At 47.1% G+C, this 26890-nt stretch overlaps 1 protein-coding gene and 1 long non-coding RNA gene across 6 annotated transcripts in view; one reads left to right on the forward strand and one right to left on the reverse strand.

Annotated features, from left to right (window-relative positions):
* Positions 1-26890, forward strand: part of Kcnk2 (potassium two pore domain channel subfamily K member 2) — a 176864-nt gene that overhangs the window by 45212 nt on the left and 104762 nt on the right. Inside the window, exons 1-2 of one of the 5 annotated variants that reach the window (XM_040738352.1) lie at positions 11446-11590; positions 15438-15748. In XM_040738352.1, coding sequence (XP_040594286.1) covers positions 11581-11590; positions 15438-15748 — 321 coding nt within the window. In that variant the 5' untranslated portion in view covers positions 11446-11580. Of the gene's footprint in view, positions 1-11445; positions 11591-12036; positions 12269-12336; positions 12485-13822; positions 13843-15437; positions 15749-26890 lie in introns of those variants that run through there. The other 4 variants (XM_040738353.1, XM_040738350.1, XM_040738354.1 and 1 more) reach the window with 4 other exon arrangements.
* Positions 10673-11603, reverse strand: LOC121136871. Its single transcript, XR_005874045.1, has 2 exons — positions 11466-11603; positions 10673-10986 (listed from the first exon to the last, which is right to left on the reverse strand). It is a non-coding gene; the product is annotated as an uncharacterized LOC121136871 (long non-coding RNA).

Genomic DNA, 26890 nt, shown 5'->3' on the forward strand with positions numbered 1-26890 from the left:
TTCCAGCTTCATCCACGATGCTTCAAACAACTGAACATCATTACTTTTGTATCAGAATAATATTGCATTGTGTCTGGTTGCCACATTTCTTCACCCACTGATTGATACCCAAGTCTTCAGGACTCTTAAAATAGCTCAGTTGATTTCAACAAGAATTTACTAAGAATTTATCACAGGCACTGAGGATAAAATGTGGCATAACAAGGTCCCTACCCCAAGCAACTCACCCTCAAGAAGGGAAGAGGATGTTAGCAGACCTCAGTGTATCGTAGTAGCATAGTCATGTCTTATATAATATTTTCTAAACAGAATAACTGAAGCCATGGTGATGTTTTTCTAGAAGATTTGAATAAATGTAAGCCAGATTAATGGCCAACATATCATCATTGTTGAATTAAAAACATAATTTATGGGTGCTGGCAAGAAGTCTTAGGTAAGGGTACTTGCCACTCAGTCTCATGACCTGGGTTTGGGTCCCAGAACCCACATGTTAGGAGGAAAGAACAGGCTCCCACAATTACCCTCTGTCTTCCACATGTGTAATGTGTAACACAGACACACACACACACACACACACACACACACATTTTAAAGTTTACTTTTATATTCAGTCTTTCAACTAACTGCAGACAAAGTAATTTTTAAAGACAGTCCTCCAAAGTACGACTGGCTGGTGTCCTGTGCAGTTTGTTTGAATAACCAATGCACACTTTGGTAGGCATTTCTTTCATGATACCTTCTGAATCCACCTTTGGATTTCATTATGGGCGTCTTATGGGAACTTAAGGTGCTCAGCTTTACCATGGTGGCCATCTGATATTGTTTATTATCCATCTCCTGAAGCACTTAAGGTCATCCTATGTAAAAGAAACCATGGTTACATTTTTATCAGATGCCTAAAATATGCATTGGGATATAGTCAAGGCCTTCCATAGTGGTTTGAATAGGAACGGCCCCATGGGCTCATATACTGAAATGCTTTGTCATCAGGGAGTGGCACTACTTGAGAAGGATTAGGAGGTGTGGTCTTCCTGGAGGGTTCGTGTCACTGGGGGGTGGGCTTTGAGGCTTCAAAAGCTAAAACCAGGCCCAGTGACTTCACTTCCTGCTGCCGGTGGATCTGGAAGTAGAACTCTCAGCTCCTTCTCCAGCACTGTGTCTGCCCGCAGGCTGCCATGTGCGACCACCATGGGTCAAACCTTTGAAACTGTAAGCCAGCCCCCAAGTAAATGCTGTCTTCTGTACGTGTTAATGTGATCATGGTGCCTCTTCATAGCAACAGAACACTGACTCAAGACACCGTCTTAACTCCACATGCCACGTTCAGGTCCAGAGAGACCAGGAAAGCTAGCTGCCATCAAGATCGATGCTATCTGACATGCAGTTTGTACATGTGCAGAATATAATCGCATGTCCAAAAATGACAACCGTGACTCTAGTCAAAAAAAAAATAAAAGAAACATCAAAACCAGAAACAGGGCAGTTCATTACCAAGAACATTAGGAATCCGAGCCATGCAGCGCTGGCTCCCCGTCCGGAGAAAACATCAATGGAGAATGCCAAACAAATTTCTTTTTTTTTCCGCCCAACTTTTATTCAAAGAAAAACCACCATGAAACTTAGCATTCCACTGCTGGGAGTAAATATAAAAAAAAACAGGAAGAAAAAGAAAAAGATCATGAAATTGTATTCATAGCTACCCTTAGTGGCTAACAGATTTCTACCAGTTGTTAAAAATTGTTTGGTAAATATTTGACAATTATGCACTAACTAAGGTGAGCCTAGCGTGGCCCTGTGGTGATAGGGACAGGAGCAATTCTGGTGAGCCTGTGCAGGGGGAAGCAACACAATGTATGAGTCACGGTGCTAGACCCTTGACGCACCTGCTGGCCTGGAGCCTACACCCTCTCCAGGGCCCTCGGTGCATTTATATGTCTATACGTTCTCACATACATTGGTTCTCTTAGCAACCGGCAAACTAGAGTTAGAAATTTTTGTTTTTAACTAAACCCTGCTTGTGGGAAAGATTTCTACCTGCGTCCAGAGGACAGCTTTATTAGGAAGAAACAGAGACCATCCGTTAGAGTCACAGGATGTAGAGCAATCGCGATGGCCAAGGGGACTGAAAACAATGGAGTAGGGTGTCAGGGCATCCCAGGGAGCTACAGCTCACTCCCTGCAGGGCACAGCCAAGAGAAATTTGACAAAGTGCATGGTAGATGGTGGGGTGGCCATTTCTAGGCCAGTTATGCCAGTTTCTGGGAGCCCCCTGCGGCCCCTTCCCACCCTTTCTGACAGTACTGACTGATACCTGCCCACCCCTTGTTGTCTTCTGCTAAGGATTTCATACCAGGGATTATGTGAAAGGCTCCCAGCCCCAAGAGGAAACCACTTAACAGTCCTCTTTTCTGTAGCACAGGGACGAGTTTTGGCTTCCTCTGGGCTATCTGATTATATCCCAATTCAAAGTACTCATGTGGTTCCTAAAAGGCATCTTCCAAGTGTTTTCTGGAGGCTTCTGGGACATAAGTGGCCTCTTCCTCTCTGTTTCCCCCTTCTTATCTCAGAATTCTCCCTTCTTTCTTTCTTGGATCATGGCTACCAATGACGGTGACACCTGTAGCTCACATTCACTGAGTTCCTGCAGTGTTTGGGTCACTATTGAAAGCAGGTTTTCAAGTGTTTCTTCTCTGGGGTCACATTAACACACTGGAGATGATATAATTTTCACCTCTCTTTCTCAGATGTGAAATCTAAGGCACAGGTGACAGTTGTCTGGGCTGGGACTGAAATCCAGACATCTCACCATCTTCACCCAGTAGGCTGTGCTGGTTCTTGTGAATCTGTAGTTATCATCCCTTGTGATACTGATGAACATGTGTGAAACTCAGAGCCTCCCCATGTCTCCAAAGAAATGAGTTAGATGTTTGTTGATGATAAGCACGATCATGATGGACTAGATCACTAGGACGTTATAAGAACTGATTTTTGCGTGTGTTGGGGGAAGTGACGTTGCTACCATTCATTCCACAAATAAAACGTAAGGGGCTGGGCAGCTGGCTTGTAGTTAAAAGCAGTGACTCTTCTTGCAGAGGACCCGTGTTCAATTCCTAGCACCCACATAACAGCTCACAAACCACCCATAATTGCAGCTCTAGGGTGTTCAATACCCCTTCTGGCCTCTGGACAGACACCACACGCATGCAGTGCACAGACATACATGCAGGCAGAACGCCTGAACACATACATAAAATAATGAAACATCCAAACATCTATTAGATGTACATAGAAATAAAGAAGATCTCAGGTGAGGTACAGCCCTTAGCTGTCCCCTTAGCATTTATTCCAGCAGGGGAAGGCAGGCATAGAGAGGAGTTGACACAGGATAAAATGTTCCACAGGCGTGTATCAGCATGTATTAAATATGATTGAGTTCACCAGAGATGAAGCTCATCCATAACTTCACAGACAAGATAACTCAAAATGTGCGGTGAGTCAGATGTCTCAAGAAATAGAAGTAATTCTAGCTGAAAGTTTTGAAATGGGTTTTTCATCTCATAATGCATAAGGATGTGTATGTCCCTGGGACTTGGGGGGGCAGATTAACCCTTCCTCATCACTGTTGGCTCTTGCTTTCATCCATGGGTCAGGGATTTTGTAGTATACAAGTTGCTGGGTTGGTCGGAGTAGCTTTTCAGTGGGTATTCTGACACTGCGTAAGTACATTTGCAGAATTAGCTGTGTTAGTTTGAGTGTGGTGTTGACATGTCTTGTGACTGTCTCAGGGACCGAGAGAAGGTTGTAACTATCCAGAATCAACACTCTTGCTGCTCATTACCAAACCATGCCCATTGTCCCACAGAGGCAAACCGTGTTTGGACCAATGAGAAGCTTTACATTTAGAGTGGCTGCTTAGGAGAGAGGTCAGCGTGCCCGCCGTATCCCCAATCCTTCATCACTTCAGATGCCATTTCCCCCCAGACCGTAGAACCCATGTGAGGACATTCCAGGGTAACTTGCCTTCTTGCCTTGAACCTGGAAGGAATGTTTAGACACATGGTTCCGGTGACTTGCTGCTTCTGTTAATTCATTTCAAGCAGGTAGAGCTTCAAGTAGGGGAAACTAAACTAATGGGTTAGAAGAAGTTCTGTGATAGACAACAACTGCTAGTGTTTGGATCTGGGAATTTAAAATTAGATTAATAGCTATTTGAAACAGTCTACCCCACCACACTCATGAACCAAAGCCTGGCTCCCTGATCTTTGTGAACGGTAGAGCCTCCATGGGAGGTCTTCTGTTCTTAGGGGCAAAGGTCAAGCCTGTTTCTACCTTCTGCCTTCTGCTGTGAGGTGAATGGCTTTGGTCTGCATGTTTGATGATACAATGTACTCTCACTAATCCAAAGTAAAACAGCCCATCTGTAATGGATGGAAGTTTCCCTGCGCTGTGAGCCGAAAGTAGTACACCCTACTTCTTTATAAGTTGACTTACCTCTGGCATTTCTCGCAGTCAGAGAAGGCTCCTGACCTCAGGCCTAACCAGGAAGGTGGCAATGGAGGAGGAGTCAGTCAGGGCTGGGCGTGAGGTCACATGAGGACAGGCTATTTGTACAGTGCAGGGTCACATCCTATCCGTGTTTATTAGGAATTTTAGCACTTAATGTTGATTTTTCCAGACATTATAGTGAAGTGTTACTTATTTTTGAAAGTTTCATGTTTTTCTTGACAATCCTTCAACTTTATACTAGAGAAGGGAGAGCCTTCTCAGTACTGGCCCCATGTGAGAGCAATCAAAATGAGACACTTCAACGCAGGCAATAACTCAGTGAACAAATCACATTTTATAGTTGTCCCTCGCAGGGCTCCTGAGGCTGTGCTGGCATAGAAGCCGTGGTCAGGTGGCCTCACGACCGTGTTTAACCTGTGGACACTTTCCTTTTGTTGTCAGAAATTGTTCATCTGATTCTACTCAGTTTGAAAATTAGAAAAGATTTCTTCTGAAAAAAATGTGAAGATCTGGCTTCTCAGACACTGGGTCAGTTTCCCTTCTGGCAGGAAAGCAACTGAACCTAACTGGAATATTTGCTCCATTTCTGATATGTGCTTTATTTGCAAATGGTACCTCTGAGACGCTGTAGGCTTTGAGATTGCGGCCCCTGGTTGATGGCTGGGCTCTTAGTCACACTACTTCTGGGATTTGAGTCATGGAATAAGCATCGACTTTTGGATCTTTATCCTTACTACATTTTGGCTATTATGCAGAAGAACAAGATGCCAATGTCTCTGAATTTATTGGAGTCTTACAGGCACTATTACAGGCTGAATTGTATTTCCCCACAATCAATTTTTTTGGGGGGGAATGATAAATAAAATCCTAGTGCCAGCACCTTGGAATGTGAGCTTACTGGGAAACAAGGTCTTTGCAGTAGTAATTAAGGTGAGATCCTTAGAGTGGCCTGGGAAATACCACTCGGCTCCTCTAACAAGGAAAGGTGTGGATACGGAAATTGACCACTCAAAGGGCACACATACTATAAAGGAAGACAAGGACACAGTGCCCATGTCACAGGAGTGCTGTCTCCAGGCCAAGAAACACTGTGGATTTCTAGCCAACTGCAGGAACTGGCATTCAACAGAATTGGCCCCGGGGAGTTGTGAGGGAGCATGGCCCTGAGACACGTTGATTTCTGACCTCCCTGATCTGCAGAAGGCGGACCACACATTTTCTCTTGTTTTTAGCCACCCACGTATTTTCTCCATTAGCAACAAAAGGCAGTCTGAATAAATATTTAATAACAGTGAATCTGCGCTGTCAGTATGTGTTGGGGGCGGTGGGCTGCACTTGGTTGGGAAGTAGTGGCCTTTTGGAAGACGGACTGTTTTAGCTGAGGTCTGGCGAGTGAATGGAAGTTGTATTCTGGTAAGAAACCGGGCAGGCACAGTCCAGGCTGGAAGAACTGGCAACAGGAGGGCTGTCAGGGGGAGAAGTGATAAGAAGCATTGAAAAAGAGCTGGAATCCAGCTGGTGGCTGAACCACAGAGAGGGACGGACGGGCCTGATGAAGGAACTCTGTGGCTCAGGGCACTCACTGGCCCTTGCTCTTCAGGGGACCTCTCTAGTGCTAAGAACCCAGTTGCTTGCCTCATATGTCCCCTACGGGGACCAAATTTCAAATGATGCGTCTCCAATACACGTTTGGTACAGGTTCTCTGTCTTACCCCTCCCCTCCATCTCCTCTCCTCTTCCCCTCTCCCTCCTCACCCACTCTGTCCCTCCCTTCTCCCTTCTCCTTCCTGCCCCCTCTTCCTCTTTCTCTGCCTCCTTTTTCATTTTGATAAAGCAAGGATACGCTTGGCCCTGACACACCTTCCACACCATGGACTGGATTCTGAAGGCCCTGAGAAAGAAGAGGGTTTCCCCCCACTGCATCTCACATTCAAACCGTCTGTGCTGTTGCCGTGTGGGAAGGGATTGGTTCCCAGTGGAGAGGAGGCCATTGGTGAAAGGCCCTGGGGAGCAACAACTAAGAGGGTGTGGGGATAGACCATACAGGCAGTCATAGGGATAGACCACGCAGGCTGTCAGAGTGCCTGGGCCGTATTTTAGGAAACATAGAAAACCCTGGAGTACTTGACCAGATTTTGAATCCAGTGGAAAGTAATTGTCTGTATTTTAGGATTTTTCTTCTGGAGGAAACACAGCCTGAGGTAATACATGGAGAGGTAATGGTACATCTCCCACATGTCTAGCTTATGGCCTTGGGCAGGTTTCATGTGTGTTCATTCAGTCACAGACACAAAGAGTTGTGAGGGGAGGGAAGGCTATGGGTGGGGACATCAGGAGCTTTGCTTTCTGAACGAGGTAGAACATGTCTTCAGGGAGTCCCTCTTCACATTGTCTGTTTGCCAGTGCCAACCTCAGAGGGGCTGTTGGGCTGATTTCCTCTTCCCAGACAATAGTCAGCACTAACAGAAACAGTGATACCCAGCAAAGGCCGCACCGGCAGAGGTTCTCGGTGACAAGTATGGGTTTCCGCATGAAGCACTGCCTGTGTCAGACAGTCATCAGGCCCTGAGAGCCACCAGGGAAGAGGCACAGAGGAGTTGGTTTCTGAATGGGAGAAATCCCACATAGGCCTGGGTATCTGGTCCCCCGTTGGTGGCACTGTTTGGAAAGGTTTAGGTGCGGGCTTTGCTGGAAGAAGCGTGTCACTGGGGTGGCCTTTGAGAGTTTCACACTACCTTTAGTTCACTCTGCTCCAGCTGTGGTTGGGGATGGGAGCCCTCAGTTTCCTGCCTCAGCTGCCCTGCCTCGCTGGGCTCTAGCCATCGGAGCTTTGAAGACACTCTTCCTTCTCTAAGTTACATCCGCTCATGGTGTGTCATCACAGCAGCAGAAAGGGGACCGATACAGAAGTGCCGGGCTGAAAACGGAAAACCAAGGTCTTGTCAGGTCACGCTTTGAAGCTGAGATGACATGGACATACGTGGGTGTCTACCTTCATCTGGCAACTGCCGCATGCACTGCTGTCGGGTCCCATTTCTCAACATCGCTGAAAGACACCCCGGTGCTCACGCAGACGAGGCCTGGATGCCGTCTCTTGTCTAACAGTTCCCAAAGTCCTTGACCGATAACAGCCTTTGTGTCTCTTGGGGACTTGTTATGGATGCCAGTTCTCGAATCTCACCGAAGGAAAAAAAATATCAGGGCTCTGGGTGTGGGAGAAGCCTGTGGACTCTACCATCCCCATCAGGTGACTCTAATTCAAGTTGAAGACTCCCCATCCTGCACATTGCTTACATGAATGTCTGGCCTTAAAAGATTGCCTTCTTAAAGTCCCTGCACGGCTCAGGTCTAGCTGACAAGTGATGCAGGCCTCTCAGAGGCCTCGTCTGTCCTCTCCGGCTACAGAACAAATGTCCCCACCTGCCCTAGCTCTCTGAGCTCCTCATGCTCTCCCAGCTGTCTCCCACCACAGGCCTTTGGCAAGCTCCTCTGTTGGGGAAGATCCTCCCTAGCATTTGTTACCTCGTCATACATGTGCTCACGTTCTCCAAGAGTCTGAGCTTGCAGTGTAACATACTGCCGCAGTGCCTGTAACTTTCTCAGTGATGTACACTGAAACGTTATAGGTGTGTTCACCTACACCTACCCTCTTCAGACCAAATCACCCCGAAGGCAGTGTGCTTGCTGTGTCTGTGGAACTGCTCAGGGTGTAGTAGACGCTCAGTGAATATTTGACCAGTATGCCTTATTCCTCCTTATTTCTGTAGGATGGCGTTTTCTAGAAGACAAATGACAAAATACATTAAGGAGTTGAAATTTGTTGGTGGTCTAACTTCATCAGTAACTCCCTTTTTCATGGGTTTATGCTAATGGGTAAATTATCATATTAAGCATGCAAATGATGCCTGTGTTTGGATCTAGAAGGTCTCTCAAAGGCTGCAGTGTGGAAGGCTAAGACCCCAGTGTGGCAGTATCAGGTAGTGAGGCCTGGAGGGAGGTCTTTAGGCCATTGGATGCCTGGCTCAAAGGGGTCTGTGAGGTTCAGGCTGCCCAAGCTTCTTTGTTTACGCTGTAAGTGATGTGGCCCAGGCTAGAGTCCCATAAGCGACCATGTGAGTATACTGGAACCTTCAGAATTACAGAACAACATAAGCCGTTCCTGTCTAGGTTAGTCACCTCAACTCTTCCATTACAGTAGTGTGAAGATGGCAGTGCCAGTGGTCTCTCGCCCTGGCTCTTCCATCCATCTCCTGGGAGTGCAGTGAAACTGACCCTCAGAAATATGACCCTATTCATAGTTCAGAAGCAACGGAGGTAGGATGCTTGCAGAATCCTTTTGATGTGCTCAAATATTTATAAGAAGCATGCTCATTTTTTATTTTTCTTCTACTAGGGCATTTTGAGTAGGCCAGGATAAAATAAAAAAAGCAAAATTAACGTGAGAATGAAGGTCTGAGTCAGGCTGCAAGCTGGGTTGCTGCATGTACCCTGAAAGGACCAGAAGGAGGCTTTGTGGGAACCCGTCTTTGTACTATGTATTCTGGGTTTTCTTGTGCATTATAAAAAGTAAGGCACGTGAAACCCTGCAACACAAGGAACGCAGCGCTCTGCCCCTCCCATTACGCGTCTCATGTTCTTGTGGGGTAGGCGTGTGTGGAGCAAGGTGTGCACATCGTTAATAGGGCGACCCAACAGTTTCCTGTTTCTCTGGCTTCCGTGACACACAATCTGGGCTTCTTCCTTGTATTTCACACACTCTTACGCACGTCTTTTAAAGTCACTTAAAGGGGCCAGGGGTGCTGAAGGAGGGGCTGTGGGGCTGCTGTGGAAGCGAGGCCAGATCCATCCAGGGCCGTGGGCGATTTCGTGGTCCCCTTCAGATTATTTGTGGAGATTAACTTTTATCGTGTTGGATTAAATCACGATGATACGGTTTAGAAACTTTCCTTTTTGACTTTCTTTCTTGCTTTAGAGATTTATCCTTTTGTGTGTGTGTGAGTGTTTGCTTGCATGTGTTGATGTGCACCAGGTTTGTGCGGTGCCCTTGGAGGTCAAAGGAGGGTGTTGGGAATCCTGGCACTGGAGTTGCGGATTTGGCTGTGAGCACCTGGACGTGGGTCCTCTTAACTGCTGAGCCAGCTCAACCTACACATGTGGGACACCGATGAGTTGACAGAGAATAGTGATCCTTTGGGATTGGGGGTGGGCCTTAGAGCCTGCAAATGTGGGCAAGTGGACCATGGAGGCCTGTGTACAGAATTACACAGAAGACCAGTCAAGACAAGGCATGGATAGATCCAGAGAGTGAAGAGGACCCTCAAGGTTCAGAACAAATTAGAGGACACAAAGGAAGGATGGGAGCAGGGAGACATGGAGTGAAAAGAGAGCCTGGAGTCATTTTCCCTGACTTTGTCGGGAAAAAAATTATTTCAAGTTGGACAGTTTGCCCCATCCCCTATATAAGTTGGGTATCCTTGCTCTGGAGGCTGGGAGGGAGACCAGGATCGTGGTACTGTCTGTGTTTATCAGCAGTCGTGAACTCAGCACCCCTCACTAGTCCTGTGTGTTGGGGGACATGGTCAGTCCTCCAAGAGCCCACAAGATAGCGCTGTGGCCAGGGAGAAACTGACCAGGAAAAAGAAAGGGTGAGACACCAGACTAGGGCTCTTTGGAAACCTCACCCAGCATGGAGTTCCTATTTCATGCTGATCTGGAGTCTAAGGGCCGCTGTGAAGACATTGGAGTTAGCTCAAGATTACTCTAGACGTGTAGGTGGGTGTCACCCACTCAGGAATGAAAGAGACTTCCTGCAGTAGATAAAGTTGTGCCTCAAGCTTCCAACGTGCTGTAGCTGCTCCGGGATTCTAGAGGGATTTGCAAGGTTCAGGGATCGTGTGACCAGGCCCCTAAAATGAATCCCCTGTGCCAGCACTTTTGCACACAGGAATTCTCTGTGTCCAGAACTCTGCTCCTGTAAGGTGGTGTGAGGTGTGCGTTGGGAGAAACTGAGAGAATGCCATAGGACCCAGAAAGGCCTGCAGTAGAGCCAACAGCATGAACTATGACCCAGAAGGAGGGTCCAAGTCTACCTGTGAGATCAGACTCAGTTTTCTGTTTAATCACTTTGTTACTTTTGAGACCACAGGTCAAGAAAAAGGTGCTTAAATGGAATCAAGGTGGATGTTTTATTACAGTTGAGGAAACAGGCGCTGGGATTATTCTGGAATTAAAAAAAATCACTGATGTTGCAGAGAGTCTTGTAAATGATTTATGAGGTTCATGTTACAGCCACAGTTGTGTCATCTGTGACTTCCTTCGTGTACCTGGGAAAACACTGGCTTTGCAAAGGTGATGGGCAGGTGGGAGTTCCCACGGCAAAGTGGAGTGCCTTTTGGAAGGGCAGTGGAATTCTCCCACATAGAGTAGAGGCAGCATCCAGTATCCTTCCCTTCCTCGGCCAGTTCTGTTGTAAATCAATCCCTGTCGCCAAGAGTTCAGTAAGCAACTCAGGCGCTGTGCTCCAGGTGTCTGGGCAAAATTGCTGCCTACCAATCTGGGGTTTCCAGGGTTGTTGGGGAGGAGGCTGGGAACAAGCACAGCCTGAGGACCACTGTCTTCTCGTCCTGCAGCATCTGCCCATACCCACAGCATTCAGCATCCTTGGTCCCAGCCTTGGGCTGGAGGGGGAAGTGCGGGAGTGGAGTTGTCCTAGAGAAAGTAGTCGGGTTTCCTCCATTTCCCCCCTTGACTTTGGCATCTTCAGCCTGCCTTTCTGATTCAGGAACCCTAGGCCCAAATCAAGTAGCCCTGAGAGCTCAACGACTATTCCTTCCCCAGTGTATCCTGGAAGACCCCGCATCCTCATGCAGCCCCCACTCTGAAAATCACAGGGCACCAGCGGGATGGTGTTTCTGTGCCACCCTGGTTGGGGGGGGGGCGCTAGTGAGGAAGATACTCACCTGTGAGGATCTAGGGTCTCTCACGACACCAGGACTCAAGAAGGCATGGCTTGGAGTTCCTTGGAAGACGCATGCATGACAGCTAGAGCAGGAGGTGGCATTGGGACCCTGGGTGATGGGTGCAGGTGAGGCTCATGTTGATCCCGGGCGGGAGGCGGGCCGAGGGCGCCATGGGGAGGACGCATTGGCAGCTGGGGCGACGCATAGGCTTGGGAGGGGGGTGCGGGGAGGCGAGCCCGGGCGGGGACACCGCAGGGGCAGGAGGAAGGAGTTCCGAAAGGAGGGAAGAGTGGCGAGGCGAGGGGAGAGTGGAGCTGCGGGGCCAGGAGGGCCATCCCGGGCCACACCCCCCCTTGCGGGCGCCCCGTGGGGCTCGGGCCAGGCGGGGCGCCGCACAAAGACATGCGGAGAGGGGCTGCGCGGGGCCGCGGCACAAAGACACCCGGGCACTCGGCCGCGCGGGCTGCAGTGATCACCCCCGCGCCGAGCCCCAGGGCAGCGCCGAGCCACCGGCCGAGCGCATCCAGGGCCCGCGCGGGACCCAAGGCGGCCGCGCAGTCGGGGTGACCCAAGGCGCGCGGAGGCGGCAGCGTCGGAGCCCAACTTGGCCTCAGCCTCACCCTCTGCCCAGACTGCCGCCGCTGGTGTCCCCTCCTTCCCGCGATTTCGTTTCTTCTCACGCTCCCCCCAACCCCCGCACACCCCTCCTGCCTTCAGCACCGCTCTCCCCACCTTGTAAAACAAAGCCGGGGAAAATGCCTGCCCGTGCAGCTCGGAGCGCGCAGCCCGTCTTGGAATAAGGAGTGAGTACAATGGCGTGTTGGTAAAAAAAAAAAAAAAAAAAGAAAGAAAGAAAGAAAAAAAGAAGGAAAAAAAGAAAAAAAGAAAGAAAAGAAAAAAGAGAGAGAAAAAAGAAAAATAAAAGCATCAAGTCTGTGTTAAAAAAAAAAACATTTTGAATGCTGCATGCCTCATGCTTGCCAGCGCCTCGCGGGAGAGACCCGGCTATACCGCAGGAGGTGAGACCCCTGGGCACCCACCCCCGCCGCGCGCTCTCCGGGGAGGGCAGCGCAGGTCCCACGGTGGTTCCTCATTTTCCTGTCCATTCCGTGGGTTGGATGTGATCCGGGCTTGGCGACTCAATCCCAGCCCGGATCCTCTCCCGGCCCCGCGTTCTGCTCTTCCGTGGTTGCCTGGGGTGTTTGCGTTTGCCTCCCTCGGGTGTGGGTCTGGCACATCTTGAGACAGTTTCTAGAGAGGAGGGTCAGCCCTGCGGAAGAGTAGCCCGCAGGCAGGTTGCACGGCGGCCTTGGTCACACTTGTTGCCCATGCATGGAGTCCACGCAATGGTGCTGGGGGAAATAAAATAAAAAAGCTCGCTTCTGCTGCCATTTCGGGGGCACTGGAGGCCAGCGCAAGAGGCATATGCATGGGTGAGGACTAGAGACCAGGAATGCCAAGAGGAGAAGGCTGGGGGAGGGGAGAGGGAGTGATGGTGTTGACGGTGTGAACAGCTACCTTCTTGTCCTCTCTGCTATCACCAAACGTGGAGGCTGGGAGTCCAGAGCGCCTAGATTAGATCCGGGGGGAAAGGCTGCTTTTTGCTTTTTGTTTCTTTTAAATATTCATTTTGTATTCATTCTATCAGCTTCTGTCTATTTAGTCTGCCAATTGTACATTATATATTTCTACTAATTAAATATAAGGTCACAGCTTAAAAGAATTAACTCCTTCAGGAAATTTATTAGCCTAACACACACACACACACACACACACACACACACACAGAGAGAGAGAGAGAGAGAGAGAGAGAGAGAGAGACAGAGACAGAGACAGAGACAGAGACACACACAGAGAGAGACAGACACAGAGACACAGAGAGAGACAGAGAGAGAGAGAGAGAGAGAGGAGAATAAAATACCATATTTGTCCTCTCTCAAATGCATCATGACAATATCTTTGTAGGATTTCAGACTGGAGCTGGGTAAACAGTGGTTGCTTCTAATTCTCAGGATGAGAAAGCAACCCTAGAATGAAAAATCAGTACCCTGGGGTTGGAGTGGGAGACAAGACTTTTCGGTCAAAGAGGTGATATGGGACTCCTCTGTTGTGTTCTGTTTTTTTAAGTCAAAAGATGCCTCAATTTTAGATTGTTTTTTAATTTCTCAGCCTCATTCTGAGGATAGGCAGGGGATGGGGAGCACTGGAGAGGCTACAGGTGATAGTGACCTTTAACAGTAGCAAGCAAAAAACAAACAAACAAACAAACAAACAAACAATCCAAACAGCTAGCACCTGCTGACGTGCTTATTCTGAGTGGCATCGCCCTTGCCAATATGTAAAGGGACTTCTTAGTTGGTGACTTTACTCAGAACAGGTGAGTGGGCTGAAAAGGAGGCATTCACACTCGGGAGGGGGTTGTACTGAACCTTCCTAGCTTGCCAAGTTGACCCTGTGGAGTGTCCATGAAGAGCTGCTGCTGGTGGTGGGAGTCGGGAGCTGTGTCCTCACGTCTGTCTGTGTCCTCATGTCTGTGTCCCCATTTCATCTCTTCAAAGTGAGGGCTTCCCCTGAGCTTAGCTGCTTGAGGAGGAGATCCTGTCAGCTGCCTTTATACCCTTCCTCTAGTGCATCAGATTGCTTTGTTTGGAAAGTGTCTTTCTGATGGACGACTGGAGGTGTGCTTTAGGAACTCACACTGGGATAGCCTGCATTTATGCACCGTGTTAGGCGGGAGGGCAGGATAGGTAGCTGCTGCAGCGCGTAAATTGATGCTCTTTACGAGAATGTCTTATCTTTGAGTAATTTTGGAGCCTGTAGGGTGCAGTTCCATGGGGGATTTGTATGTTGAAAAGTAAATTTTAGATTATGCTATCATTTTTATGAAAGCTATAATGCACGCATGGCAGCAATCTGGCTTTTTTTTTGATAAGTGATAAGTTTTAAACTGATGATTCGAGTTGGTGTTTAAGACTCCATTCTTTTTGATCGTTCTGTTAACCCATGTTAGTTTTGCCCTTCTCTCCAATCAAATGTTCTGTGGTGAGTGGCTCATTTCCCCCCACCCCACCAAAGTGGCCATCGGATAGCTTTTGTATTTTCTAAAATGAAACCCATTAATGATGATTTTGAAGATCTGGGATAAATAATAGATGGACTTGGAGTCACCTCACAGTATCTGGGAGCTCTAATGGAGCAATTAGCCTTGTGCAGAGCATGGAGGGCCCAAGGGTCTAAGGTGTAAGCCAAGGTGTTGCGTTTCTTCTTACTTTTGCTGAAGAAATAGGATTTTTGTCCTGTTTTGGCTGATGTGGCTCAAGAATTAGCAATAATTTTTATGTTTTGAACATGTGAGTGATGGCAGGACCATGCTTCATAATATGCTCACTTTGGAAGACAGGTTCCAGGTGTGACTGTGCTCAGTGGTGTGTCCCCGCCCAGGAAAAAAAAATCCTGAGCCCCACTGATCGCCAGCCCTTCCTGTAAGAATTTTGAAACCCAAATAGCAATCATTATTTCCTCTGATTGCTTATAGTACAAAGGTCTGATATACAGGAGGAAGCCACGAGCCTTCTTCCTCATGAGCAGATCTTATTTAGTACCATGGTCCCTCAGGAGCTAGGGGCATCTTCATTGACACACACATAATCATGGGCAGAAAACGAATCTAGAAATTAATGAGGAGCTCCCCTCGAGTATTCTTTTATTTGTTGACTTTTTGACTCCTGGTCTGACCCCTGTTTTTTTCCATCCACCTGGCCCTCCAATGGCAGCAGAGAGCAGAAGCCCCGCCCCCTCCCTTGAGCCTACATGTGGTTCTGGAAGTGGTTATAGAAGGCTGCTGGGTGAGGTTCCTCAGCTCCCACTAGGAGAGTGCCTGAGTCCAGCCAGTCCTGGCTGACCCCTAGAGAAACAGCTAGCCCCTTGCTCCCAGACTCCTCTAGCCTAACCCGAATTCTCTGTTGTTGTCAGTGGCGGCCCCTGACTTGCTGGATCCCAAGTCTGCCGCTCAGAACTCCAAACCGAGGCTATCCTTCTCCGCAAAACCCACCGTGCTTGCTTCCCGGGTGGAGAGTGACACGGCCATTAGTGTTATGAAATGGAAGACGGTCTCCACGATTTTCCTGGTGGTCGTCCTCTACCTGATCATTGGAGCCACTGTGTTCAAGGCGTTGGAGCAGCCTCAGGAGATTTCTCAGAGGACCACCATCGTGATCCAGAAACAGACCTTCATAGCCCAGCATGCCTGCGTCAACTCCACCGAGCTGGACGAGCTCATCCAGGTAATGACCCCAGATGAGCTGGGCTCCATTTCTCCCTAAGGGGAAGAAAAGACTAGGGCGCCAGGGTGGACCTCATGGTCCCCAAGAGCATGGTCCCTGGTGGTGTCTTCATTCCCTGCACTGCCTCCCTCCTGCCGTCTTATCTCTTACTTCTGCTCACCCTCTCCATCCTACCCTCGCACAAGTTTCCTTCTTTGTTTTCCTTACCCTCTCTTAGAACTGGCAGGGACTTACTCAGTTTGCAGGCCCTCATTACTGGGGAGCCATTGCCCGCAGAGAAGTATTGGTTTCAGAAAACAGTAGAGCTTTTAACCTGGGCCATGGCCATCACCACTGAGGGAGACTTGCTTGTGGAGTGACACTCTTGAGATGAACCTTCTGCATTGTGAACAAGTTGTCATCACCCAGTTCCTTAATCTCCACAGAGTATAGCTGCATTAACGGTTACTTCTTGTTTGGATCTCAACTAAGATCAGTTTACCATTACACAGAAAAATGAAGTCTTTGAAGAAAAAGCAACAGCAGTTTTAACTTGAAACAGCAGAGCACCATCGCTATGGTGAAGCATGTTTTAAGTATTAAATCCCCTGCCCCCCCATGATTATGTATGTCTGAGTTAGGCTTCTTAGACATGGTCACATTTGGGTTGTAGTTTTCTTTGGCATAAAACAAGTCTTAGGTGACAAGAAAAGCCTTCAAATTCTCCTGCAAGGGGATTTGCCGATTGTTGAAAACATTCTCACCATGTACACATTCATTTTCCTAGACAGCTTTCTTTTTCTTGCTTGGTTTAATTCAACTTGGACTGAAAGTGATCTGTGAGTCATCATTTGAGTGTGTTTTCCCTCATTTTGTGTCTGGGTTTTTATATCATTTGAATGAGCTGGGATAATAGATTTAGAAATTTATTGTTGGATTTAATCCCATGTTTTTGTAGGACCTTCGCCCTAGTTTCATCTCATGATGACTACCCGTTATTCCCAGCCTTGGAAGGAGATATAACCTTATTCACACATGACTGACAGTTGTCAGTGCTGGAGTTCTCTGATCCTGAACCCCATCAGACATTTCTGCCTCTCTCCTATTTAACTTAAATTTTGTTCATTTTTGTTTCAGTTTTCAACAGACACAGCCTTAAATTTTGAAACGTTCTTTACACGCTCACACACCGAGTTACTCTGTTACTTGGAGATGATGGTAGATATTGGTAGCATGTTCTACATAGGCAGACCTCACACATTTGGCTAACTAATCCTTTGTCTCGGGTACTCCTTCCCCCAGTTTATGCTAGCCCATCTTCATTTCATTCCTCCTCCATGCCACCTAAGCCCTCCCGTGAGACGCCACAGGTCTTCAAAGCATCCTTACTTATTTTGCTTTTAGAAGCACAGCTCCTGGTGGTCTCAGTGGAGGCTGATGGGAGTGGCATTCAAAGCCTTAGCTCTGGGCTTGGATAGGGTATGTGTGGGCACTTTACCAATCAACTTCACGAATAAGCAGCTTTTCCCTTTAAGTCCCAAATGATTTCTCTGGGATGGCGAGAGACTTCCCATCCAGTAGGTGTGAATCGAATCAATAGGATAGCCGACCTACAATAGTGAGGGTCGGTAAAAGCATCAGGCTATTCCCCACCCTCCTCTTTTTATTGGACTGTACCTGTTGACTCACATAACTACACCCTCACAGCTGGTACTCAGTGTGATTGGTCTTGGGCAGGCAAAGGAAAAGAATGTGCAGGTTGCTGAAGGAACCAAGAGTGAATTGGAGAATGATCTCACTGTCAAAATAACATGAAAGTCATGGCAGATGGGACGGTCTAGTGGTGAACACAGATTTTTTTTTATGCATTGTGTTTTTGGAATAGTCAGAGCTCTAAATATGACCTGCTTTTCCCATTTCTGTTCTGCATGCTCCATCCATTTTAGCTTTATGACTAAGCACAGCTGATGAGTGTCACTGCTCTTTAAACATAGTTTTATGTTCCATAATTTTCAGTTTAGAAGTTGCCTGTTATTTGTTATCATATCTTATCTTTATAACTCAATCATTTCAGTACATTCCCCCTCCAAATATGTGTATTTTTGATACAAAAATCCAATGTTCAGACTTCAAGGATCAAGAACAGATAAAGGCAAATGAGCCATGGTCATTTATGAGAATAGCAGCCCATCCCTATAGTTCCAGTGTCTGGTGTCTCCCCACCCTTATTTCCTATTACTGTATCCCTTAAATCCCTGCGAGTGGGTCTACTGGACAGTAAAATCAGCATTACGTGTTGGGAAACCAGACAGAGCAAGTCGAGGTGATTTTCCCAGCAGCATCAGCAGGGGTCCAGTCTCCAGAGTCTGGCATCTGTACTAGGAGGCTCTGCTGTCCAGGGAGCTTTTTCTTGCTGCATTGTGGGAGGCAGAAAGAGTTGGGAGTGGGTAGTAGTTCATCCTGCTGTTGGTGAGAAGGATGTGGTTAGACAGTAGGACAATGTCTGATACAATGAAACTGTCCTGGTCCCCAGATTATTACCAGTCACCTGACTCCATGCTGTGTTTACCAGGGCAGGATGAAGGAGAGGGAGGAGCAGCAAGGCTTCTGTGCTACATACATGTGCATCCGTGCGATTCCCGTTAATTCCCCGATGACGCATTCAGTCAGTCACCCCAGCTTTTCAACAAGATTGGTGGAGGTTCTAGACACAGGGTGTCATAGCAGATGCCTTTTCTGGGCCAGGGTTTGAGGACAGAGCAGGGATCTGCGTCGTGACACTTCACTTAATGTGGTGTCTCCACAGAAACACACAGGAAAACACCCCTGAGCTTTAAACTCGTAAATATTGTCACCAGACAGAACTCAATGAACACCCATGAAGTGTGTTCTTTGTTCTAAGCCTTTCACATTCTTCAGCTCATATAGTTCTCATAACTGTTTAGCCTAATTATCTATAAATAACTTCTGTGAAACTGAGGCGGGAGAGGGCTAAATGGTAGGACGTTAATTGAACCGTGGTCAGACTCAAGAACGTGTGCCCAGCTTCCTGTGTTTATTGCATTTTAATGTCCCTTAATAAATACTTTCTTGGAAGTGTTCTGGTAATCTGTGCATTAGGGTGTAATAAATGTGAAATTGTCACCTCCATACACAGTGGTGTACATTACATATCTGTGTTTCTAACCTGGTGAGTTCACTGGCTGGATTCCAGGGTTCTTCCCAGGCAACAGATCTCTTATCAGTGTTCCATTTGAGTGCCGTAGACCAGTAGACGCATGGTTGCGTTAGACATGCCTTACCTTCAGTCTAGTTATTCCAATGTTTGATGAATCAACGTGGGGATTTAAAATACACTGCAAAATCTATGGCCTGTGTATTAGTAACAAAGGTATCTTATAGGCATTTGTCCTCTGGTTTCTACCTGAAGTCCCACTCCATAAAACCTAGGTAGGGAAGTTATCCTTCCCTGTTACGGGTTAAAAAAACATCAGATTTGTATGATGGTATCCAGTGACCTCAGTCTAGATATTTGGCATTTTCACTGGGACAGTACTGAATTATCTTTGAGTAATTCCTTCCTTGCTGTTTGGTTCTTTCATGGGTGTTTATGGATGATCTTCAGAGGGTTGACTTTTCTGCTAGATATTTAGCCAAATAAAACAATAGGAGAAAAGCATGACTTCTCTTAAGGTACCCCCTCCTACATAGTCAAACGGGGGTGGGGGCACTTTAAATATAGTTACATTAGAAACACTTGTAGATTGGAGTTTGGAGTGCTCAAAATTGGAATACGAAGGAAGGCATTAATTACCTAATGACGGTAGGAGAGACACAGAAGAGGTAAAGAGAAGCTGCGTGAGGGGGACGAAAGGAGATCAGAGGAGGAGCAGGCAGACATGACCCAGCCGAAGAGTTACCTAGACACAAGGCACAGGCTCATGAGCAGGCCCTGTTCTTGCATAGCACGGAGGCTGGTCCCATCCTAGGCCTGTCCTCCATCTGGAGCGTGGAGGAGCCCTGCGGGATTTGCTTGTGTGAAAGGACACTAGGAGCTGCAGGGTCTGAATGTATTACCCTAAGATCCAGCTAACTCTGGACTTTTTGAATAAGCAAACATTATATTTTATTTGTTGTCCTAATATCACATTAACTGTATATATCCATTCATTTGCAAATGCTGGTTTGAAATGCCTGCCATGTAAAATAAGCTCTGAAATACATGGAGATTAGAGCTTGAAGACTCTTGCCCTCTGTGAGCCTGTATTCTGTTGAGGGGTGGGGTGTTCATCCGTAGTGATAGGCTCCAGAAGATTCAAGCAGTGAAGCTAGGTTTGGGGGTTTGTTAGGAAATGAGGATGAGGAGACAAGCTAGTGTCACATGTGGAGTAGCACTTAGGCTACTGCAAAGGCCTTGGCTGAGGTGGGGGAAACTTCCAGGGGGCTGAGGGGAACTGGAGAAAATGATGTTGGGCAGGGTATAGGGGCACCCCAGTTCCTTTTGTGTTGCTGACAACAGGCAAAACATGAGAGGATGGTTTGTTTCAGCCTGCAATTCCAGGCCCTCATGGTGGAGGGGCCACGGCAGCTGTGGCTGCAGCCGCTGGTCACACACCTCATCACCAGTCAAGGGCAGAATGCAATCAGGACCCTCATGCTTCTTGCTCAGCAGGCTTTCCCATTCTTACCCAGTCTGGGTACTGAGCCTCCCACCTTCAGACTGGCTCTTCTTACATCAGGACAGAGACAGTCTCCCCTAGACATGCCACGGGCTAATCTGACCTTGATAATCTGCCACTGGGACTCTCTCTTCCCAGTGACTCTCTGTTGTGTGAAGTTGGCAATTAAAACTGGCCATCTCAGGGACCGAGCCATGTCCACCTTCAACATGTAGAGTCTGTGTGTCTCTGCTTGCTCGGACTTGTGTCCCAACAGTCCCTCCCCAGCCTTTGCCTCAGCACACTGTCCAGTCAGCAGGAGCAGAATAGCTCTGTCTGGAGATGTGTGCAGTAGGGATATCACTCGTGACATGCTCAGATCCTGTGTAGACTTGGAAGGGGAGTGAGGTAGCGCTTACCCATGGACTAGTAAAGTGTGCAGTGGGCAGGAGACAACCATACCCTGTCTGATTTAACCCCAAGGAGTTAAAAGACAATGGCTCCTTTCCATTCAAACCAGGAAGAGTGTGGGGATTGCCAGGGTGGGGGATATTGTCCTGATAGTGTCAGGCAGGTTTCAGTTATTAGGGGTCTCTGAGGCACCGTATTGCAGTGTTTACAAAGCCACAGGTTTTTTTTTTGGAGGAAAACGGTATAATACAGTATAGTACAGTGAACTACAGTATAACACTCAAGTTGAACAAAACCCTACCCTCTGGAGATGCTGGCAGCTAGCAAGCAATAGTTATCCTGCCTCCAGTTCCTCCTTGAGTTCCTGACCTCACTTCTCTTCATGATGGACTATAAACTATAAGCTTAAGTAAACCCCTTCTTCTTCAGGTTGGTTTTGGTCATGGTATTTATCGTAGCACTGGATGCCAATCTAAGTACATCAGTAGCAATTCCCTCATCAGTAGCCATGGATATTGTAACTCATATTTATAAAATTGGAGAAATGGAGACAAGGCAAACTGGCCCCTGGGTCAGATTCTCCTTTTGGCCCATGCTGGGATTGCCTCTCAGATAGTGATGTTGGGGTGTGGGCCACCTTATGCCTGCTGCTCCTGTCAGAGGCCCTCTAAAGAGCCTCACAGTAGGAACCGTTTTTGCTGACACATGTCATGTGTGTGGATACAGAGACAACCTCGGGTGCAATTCCCGAGGATCTGTCTACCTTGTGGTTTGACACAGGGCTTCTCATTAGCCTGAAGCTGTTCACGTGTGCCAGCCTGGTTGACCAGTAAGCTCTGGGGAAATCTACCAGTCTCTGCTGCTCCAACACTGGAATTATGAGCACTGGTGACTTGGGCTTTTGATGTGTGCTCTGGTGGCCAAACTCAGGTCATCATGGTTCTAAGACAAGCAATTTACTAATGAGCCATCTCCTTAGCTCCCAAAGTCATGAGGTATAAGGGGTAGCACGGTCATAAACAGCATGTGTTTCTGAGGATCTGTTTCAGCATCGGGACAAAACGAAGCAGGAATGTAGGGTTTCTTCAAATAGGAAGCTCCCTCCTAGGTCTCTGAAACTTTGTCTTTGGTTTCACATTGCCCAGTGCCATGTAGATGGGGCTTAGCAGAGCCATCCCAGGTCATGTTTCTTGTCTGAACACTTAATCTTTGACAGTTCACCATGAAAGCAGTGTGCAATGACTAAGAATTAGTTACCTTAGCCCATAGATATTAATGCATTTTGACCTGTTGCACATTCATGTGCAGACTGGAGACATGATTTCACAGAAGAAATGTATGGAAAGGTAGGGATAGTGTCTCCACTATTTCTACAGCATGGAGGATGCATACATTGAGAGCATGGGCTTCTTTTCTCCCAAGGAGTTATGGACGTGCTGGGTTTCCCCCGCCTTCCCTGCTCCCCCCTCTTGCCCTACTCCTCCTCTCAGTCGCTTTTAACGTTTAAACAACTAATCCGCTGGTGGCTATCTCCCTGTTTTGTGAGTACACGTTTATCAAGAAAACTGTGTATCTGTGAGTATCTGTTTATATGTGCTGCTGTGTGTCTGTGTGTGCGTTCCTGAGAGAGAGAGAGAGAGAGAGAGAGAGAGAGAGAGAGAGAGAGAGAGAGAGAGAGAGAGAGAGAGAGAGAGAGAGAGAGAGAGAGAGAGAATGTGTTGGCAGCATCTGGAATTATATATCCTTAGTTGTTTCTGGTGCCTTCTGGTGCCTTGCTGAATTCCTTTCTCTGGCTTCATTGCTGAATGGATTTAAGACCAAGTCTGGCCTTGTGTTCATTCCTCACAGTGTTTGATTTTAGATGCTGCCACAGGAACTGAGCGGTTCCATGAGAATATCGATTCCTTTGTGAATGGGACTGGGAGTGGGGGTTTACTGTTTGATTCTTGTAAAGTGAACTGCAGAATTTGGTGGAGGTAAAGTAACTTTAGATCTCCCCATGGTTGTTGGGTGCAAGGGGCTCACTTGTGTAAGCAGCCTGGGGAGGAACCTAACATCTGGCAGTGTATTCCGGTGGAGGAATGGCATCTGGCAGCTTCTTTAAGCTATCCAACTGGGCTCTTCTGCTCTCACTCATGGGGTGTCAGTGGTCCTGCGAGAGTTGCATCTTGCATGTCCTTGTGGTCTTGTCCTCCGTTATTGTAGTGTCCGTTGGCTATTTTAGCTGTCCTTCTTAGGGTCATATTCTACTCAGTTAAAATTTGGCTAAGTGCTGATTATAGCTGTGAGTAGAATTCCAAAAGAATCCTAAGTTAATGCAGGTACAAGAGTGGCTTTGTTTCCTTTATCCATTCTACTCCCCTGCGCACCCTGTGTGTGTGTGTGTGTGTGTGTGTGTGTGTGTGTGTGTGCGCGCACGCGCGCGCATGTGCGTGCATGTGTGTGCACGTGCCTGCCTGCCTGTGTCATGGCACATGCAAGTGTGGTGGTCAGAGGACAACTTGTGGGAGACTGTCCTCTCCTTCCACCATGTGTTTGCAGGGACAGAGCTCCGGTTGTCAGGCTTGGTGATGCTAAGCCATCTCTCCAGCTTTCCTTTTCTTTTCATTGCCTCTCTAGTCTCAAGTCCATCCTATGTTGCACATTAGCGTTGTTGAACGCTTGTCTTCAGGCAGATTCCTGGAGTCTAGATCTTTCTTCTAAGGTGGTCAAAATTTTTTTTACTAGGGTGAAACCCGCTGTCGTTTATATTTCTCTTTCCTTTGGCTTGTGAGATATAAAAAAAAATGGAATGTTGAGCATTTCACTGTCTCACAGATCACAGGAGTATCTGCAGACATCATTGTTCTCGATTTTAATTGAAAATATCAACAATGGGTGTTCAGATGTGTCCCTCCCCTCACACGTACGCACTTTTATTATCCCTATTACACCCCCCTGTGTTGCTGTTTTCCCTTTCTGAGGCTGCACATGGGATTCAGGGTTGCACATAAGCTAAGTTTGCGGCCAACCATTGAGCCACACCCTCAGGTCTCCATTCTCTTAACCATTAAGACTCATTTTGGTCAGTCCACAGCCACAGACTCTCATTAGACACAGCCGCTCACGGGGTAGCAGGTTGTCTCTTTATAGCCACTCACACTCGGTAGACTGAGCCCTCTCCCTGTCCCAGGTCACCCTCTCCTGTCATCTCCTTGGTTTGCAGATGGACTTTTCCTGTGCAGATCTGCAAACCGCCCTGTGATTATCAGACTTCATGTTCAAAGTGTCTGTGCTTTCACTGGGGTTTGCCTTAAGTTTTCAAAGGAAACTCTTACTTCCTTATAACTTATCGTGCTAGAAGGTGAACAACAGTTCTAGGTCAAAGCTTGTACAGGTGTAGACTGAGGCCACCACTTATGCCCAGGCAGGTGAAAATGTTCATATTTCTGATTTTTAGGGATGCCTCTAAGGAGGTAGAATCAACTAGACGTTTCTCCATGTGTAACGTATGGCGTGTCCTCTGGTGATGCAGCAGTTCGGTGGAGTCACGGGGGAGTAGGTAGATACTTGTAACTCTAGTAGACACCTCTCCCAATGTCCATGCAGGGGAAAGAATCCTCAATTCTCACAGTCTGTTTTAAGGTCCCAATCCAGTTTCTTGTCTACTTTGAACTTCTGCAGTGATGCATCTGTTCTCCCTGTTTTGCTAAAGCTCTTGTGGAGGACACAGTGGGATTCAACAATAACTCATAATTGCTACCACAGGCCATGTGTCTTTGGGGCAGATGAAGACCTCTTTCCTGTTCCCCTCTGTGGAGGGACTTGCAGGAGTGGTTTGGGAGCACTGGTGTCACTGACAGTAAAGTGAGCTTGTCCTTTCCCGCATGTGTGTGGCTTCAGTGCCACGTGCTCTAGTGGCTCCAGGGGAGACCGACAAGTAAGGATGACGCCAGCTCTCCTCTCCACATTTGCAGCCAGACCTTCAGGAGTGCTGTCAACTCAAGAGTCCCCAGCCAAGAGACAGACTTTGGTGTAGTGTGTCCCCAACATAGCGGCATGTTTGGGATACCCAAAATAGATTTCCCAGCCCCACACCCCAAGAGGACAAGAAAGGAAGACTGTAGTTATTAGGTGCTCTAGCACTCCTGTATTTTTATTTTCCATTGGTGGTAAAAAAGGAAGGTCTCATTTTCCTTGAAACAGACAGAGAGAAGTTTGAGTAATGTATTCAGGGTTGACAGCAGGTCTTCTTACAGGGGCTCTTCAGGTGGCTGTGATTTTGTTGCTAGTTTCAGAGATCCTCGTTTTTTTTTTTTATATAGAAAATAAAAACTCACAAGTGAACTGCAAGGATTCACATGGGAATATAAAGCCTCTGGGGTGCAATTCCACTTCCTGTTCTACTGGAGGCCAGTGATGCTTTCTTAGGACACCTGTTTATTCTGCCTCTCAGTAGGTCAGGCAGTGATGGCTGTTTTCAGTGTCTCCCAGCCTGTGGACAAGCGGTCATGTGCACAGTAAGCAAGAGGTAAGTATTTCTGGTCATTGCTAGATAAAATTGTGTAGGCCAAAGTTGCAATGAGTCATTGCTCAGAATAGTGTTCTATGAGGTTGGGCATGTCCCGGGTGGCATCACTGGCAACAGGTAGACCTTTGGTCTTGTATGAGCATCATTCATGCAAGGAAGAAAGGGAGTAATTTGTACTGTTATTTTCACATCTAAATTACTTGGACATTTAAAGACACATTGAACATTCTGAATTCCCTTCCTAAATCCTTGTTCAACATTTTTGCATTTATGTATCGTGTTTAGACATTAGATTAGTCGTAATGGAGAGTCAAGGTAAGATGTTTGCTGTGGCCATCTGCTCATAGAAAGCAAAAAGGAGGATGCATATCATTTATTTGTTCATTCATTCATTCATCCATCCATTCATTCATTCATTCATTCATTTGTGGAGCAGTTATGAGTTTTGGGAAACTGTATTTCATCCATGGAGTGTAATAGCTCAGTTTAAAAGCCTGTGCCTCTGCAGCTGCTATGACATAGAAGAGCTATTAAAAGTCAACACATGAATACCCTGATGAGATTAATTTCATGGTCTAATAATGTCATGAAGACTGGGCAAGTGTCTGAGAGGGAGAATGATGGAGGTGGGCCTCATTTGGATGGCCCACCCTCTGGAACCTTCTCTCCAAGGCAGAATTTGAGAGGAAACTTGGCTGAGAACAAGTGAGGGGTGCCAACAGCTGGTGGAGAGTGGCTCTGGAAGGAAGGGTAACCAGGCTAAGTCTGGAGCATCTTTGTACTGTTTTAGGATTGTATGCTTAAGACTCCTGATGTGGTCAGGCCACCGCTGTAACCAGGATGGCCTAGCAAAGGGGAGGAGGGAAGGTAGGCCACATCTCTGTAGACCTTGGCAGCACTGGTTTAGCTATGATGGTAATGGGAAGCAAATACGGTTACTGTCAGAAAGGAACAGACAATTCTGTCATGATTATTCAGTGAGCAAGATGTGGCCCATTGTGGGTTGGGTGAAATTAAACCAGAAATATAGTTGGATAAATTGTAGTAAAAAGGTGGTTTTGTAAAGAATTTTGAAGGACTGGGCATGAGAGTGGGGGCAGATTTTAGGTTAACAAGAGATAAATGAAATTTCTGAAAGAGATGCTGAGATAATGGGGATATTTCTGGGGAAAGAATCAGGAAGAAAGGGGACAGCTGATTGAACAGTGTGGAAGTTGGTAGGAAATGTTGAATTGAATATGTCTAAGATTCCTTAAGAACAAGGCTTCATTGACTGCCCATGGAGAGCTTACCTTTTCTGGGAAGTGGGTGGGGGCGGGGGTAGTGGGAGGAGGGGAAGGAGAGTAAACCGTGGTTGGTATGTAAAATGAATAAAGATAACTACAATTTTTAAAGACCAAGGTAAAATTTTATGTGTATAGTTACTAGAAAATTCTGCTGAGTTCTGCGTTTAAGAGTCCTCTCCTTCGTTTTTTTATTTCCTCAGACTAAATGACAACATCTGTTTGAGATAAAAGATCTAGACAGATCTCACTCTTAAAATATTATTGCTTAGATATTCCTACAGGATGGATTTTTCTGGGC

This window comes from Mesocricetus auratus, unplaced genomic scaffold, assembly GCF_017639785.1.
Source record: "Mesocricetus auratus isolate SY011 unplaced genomic scaffold, BCM_Maur_2.0 Super-Scaffold_100676, whole genome shotgun sequence".
In the NCBI taxonomy this organism is placed as follows: Eukaryota; Metazoa; Chordata; class Mammalia; order Rodentia; family Cricetidae; genus Mesocricetus; species Mesocricetus auratus.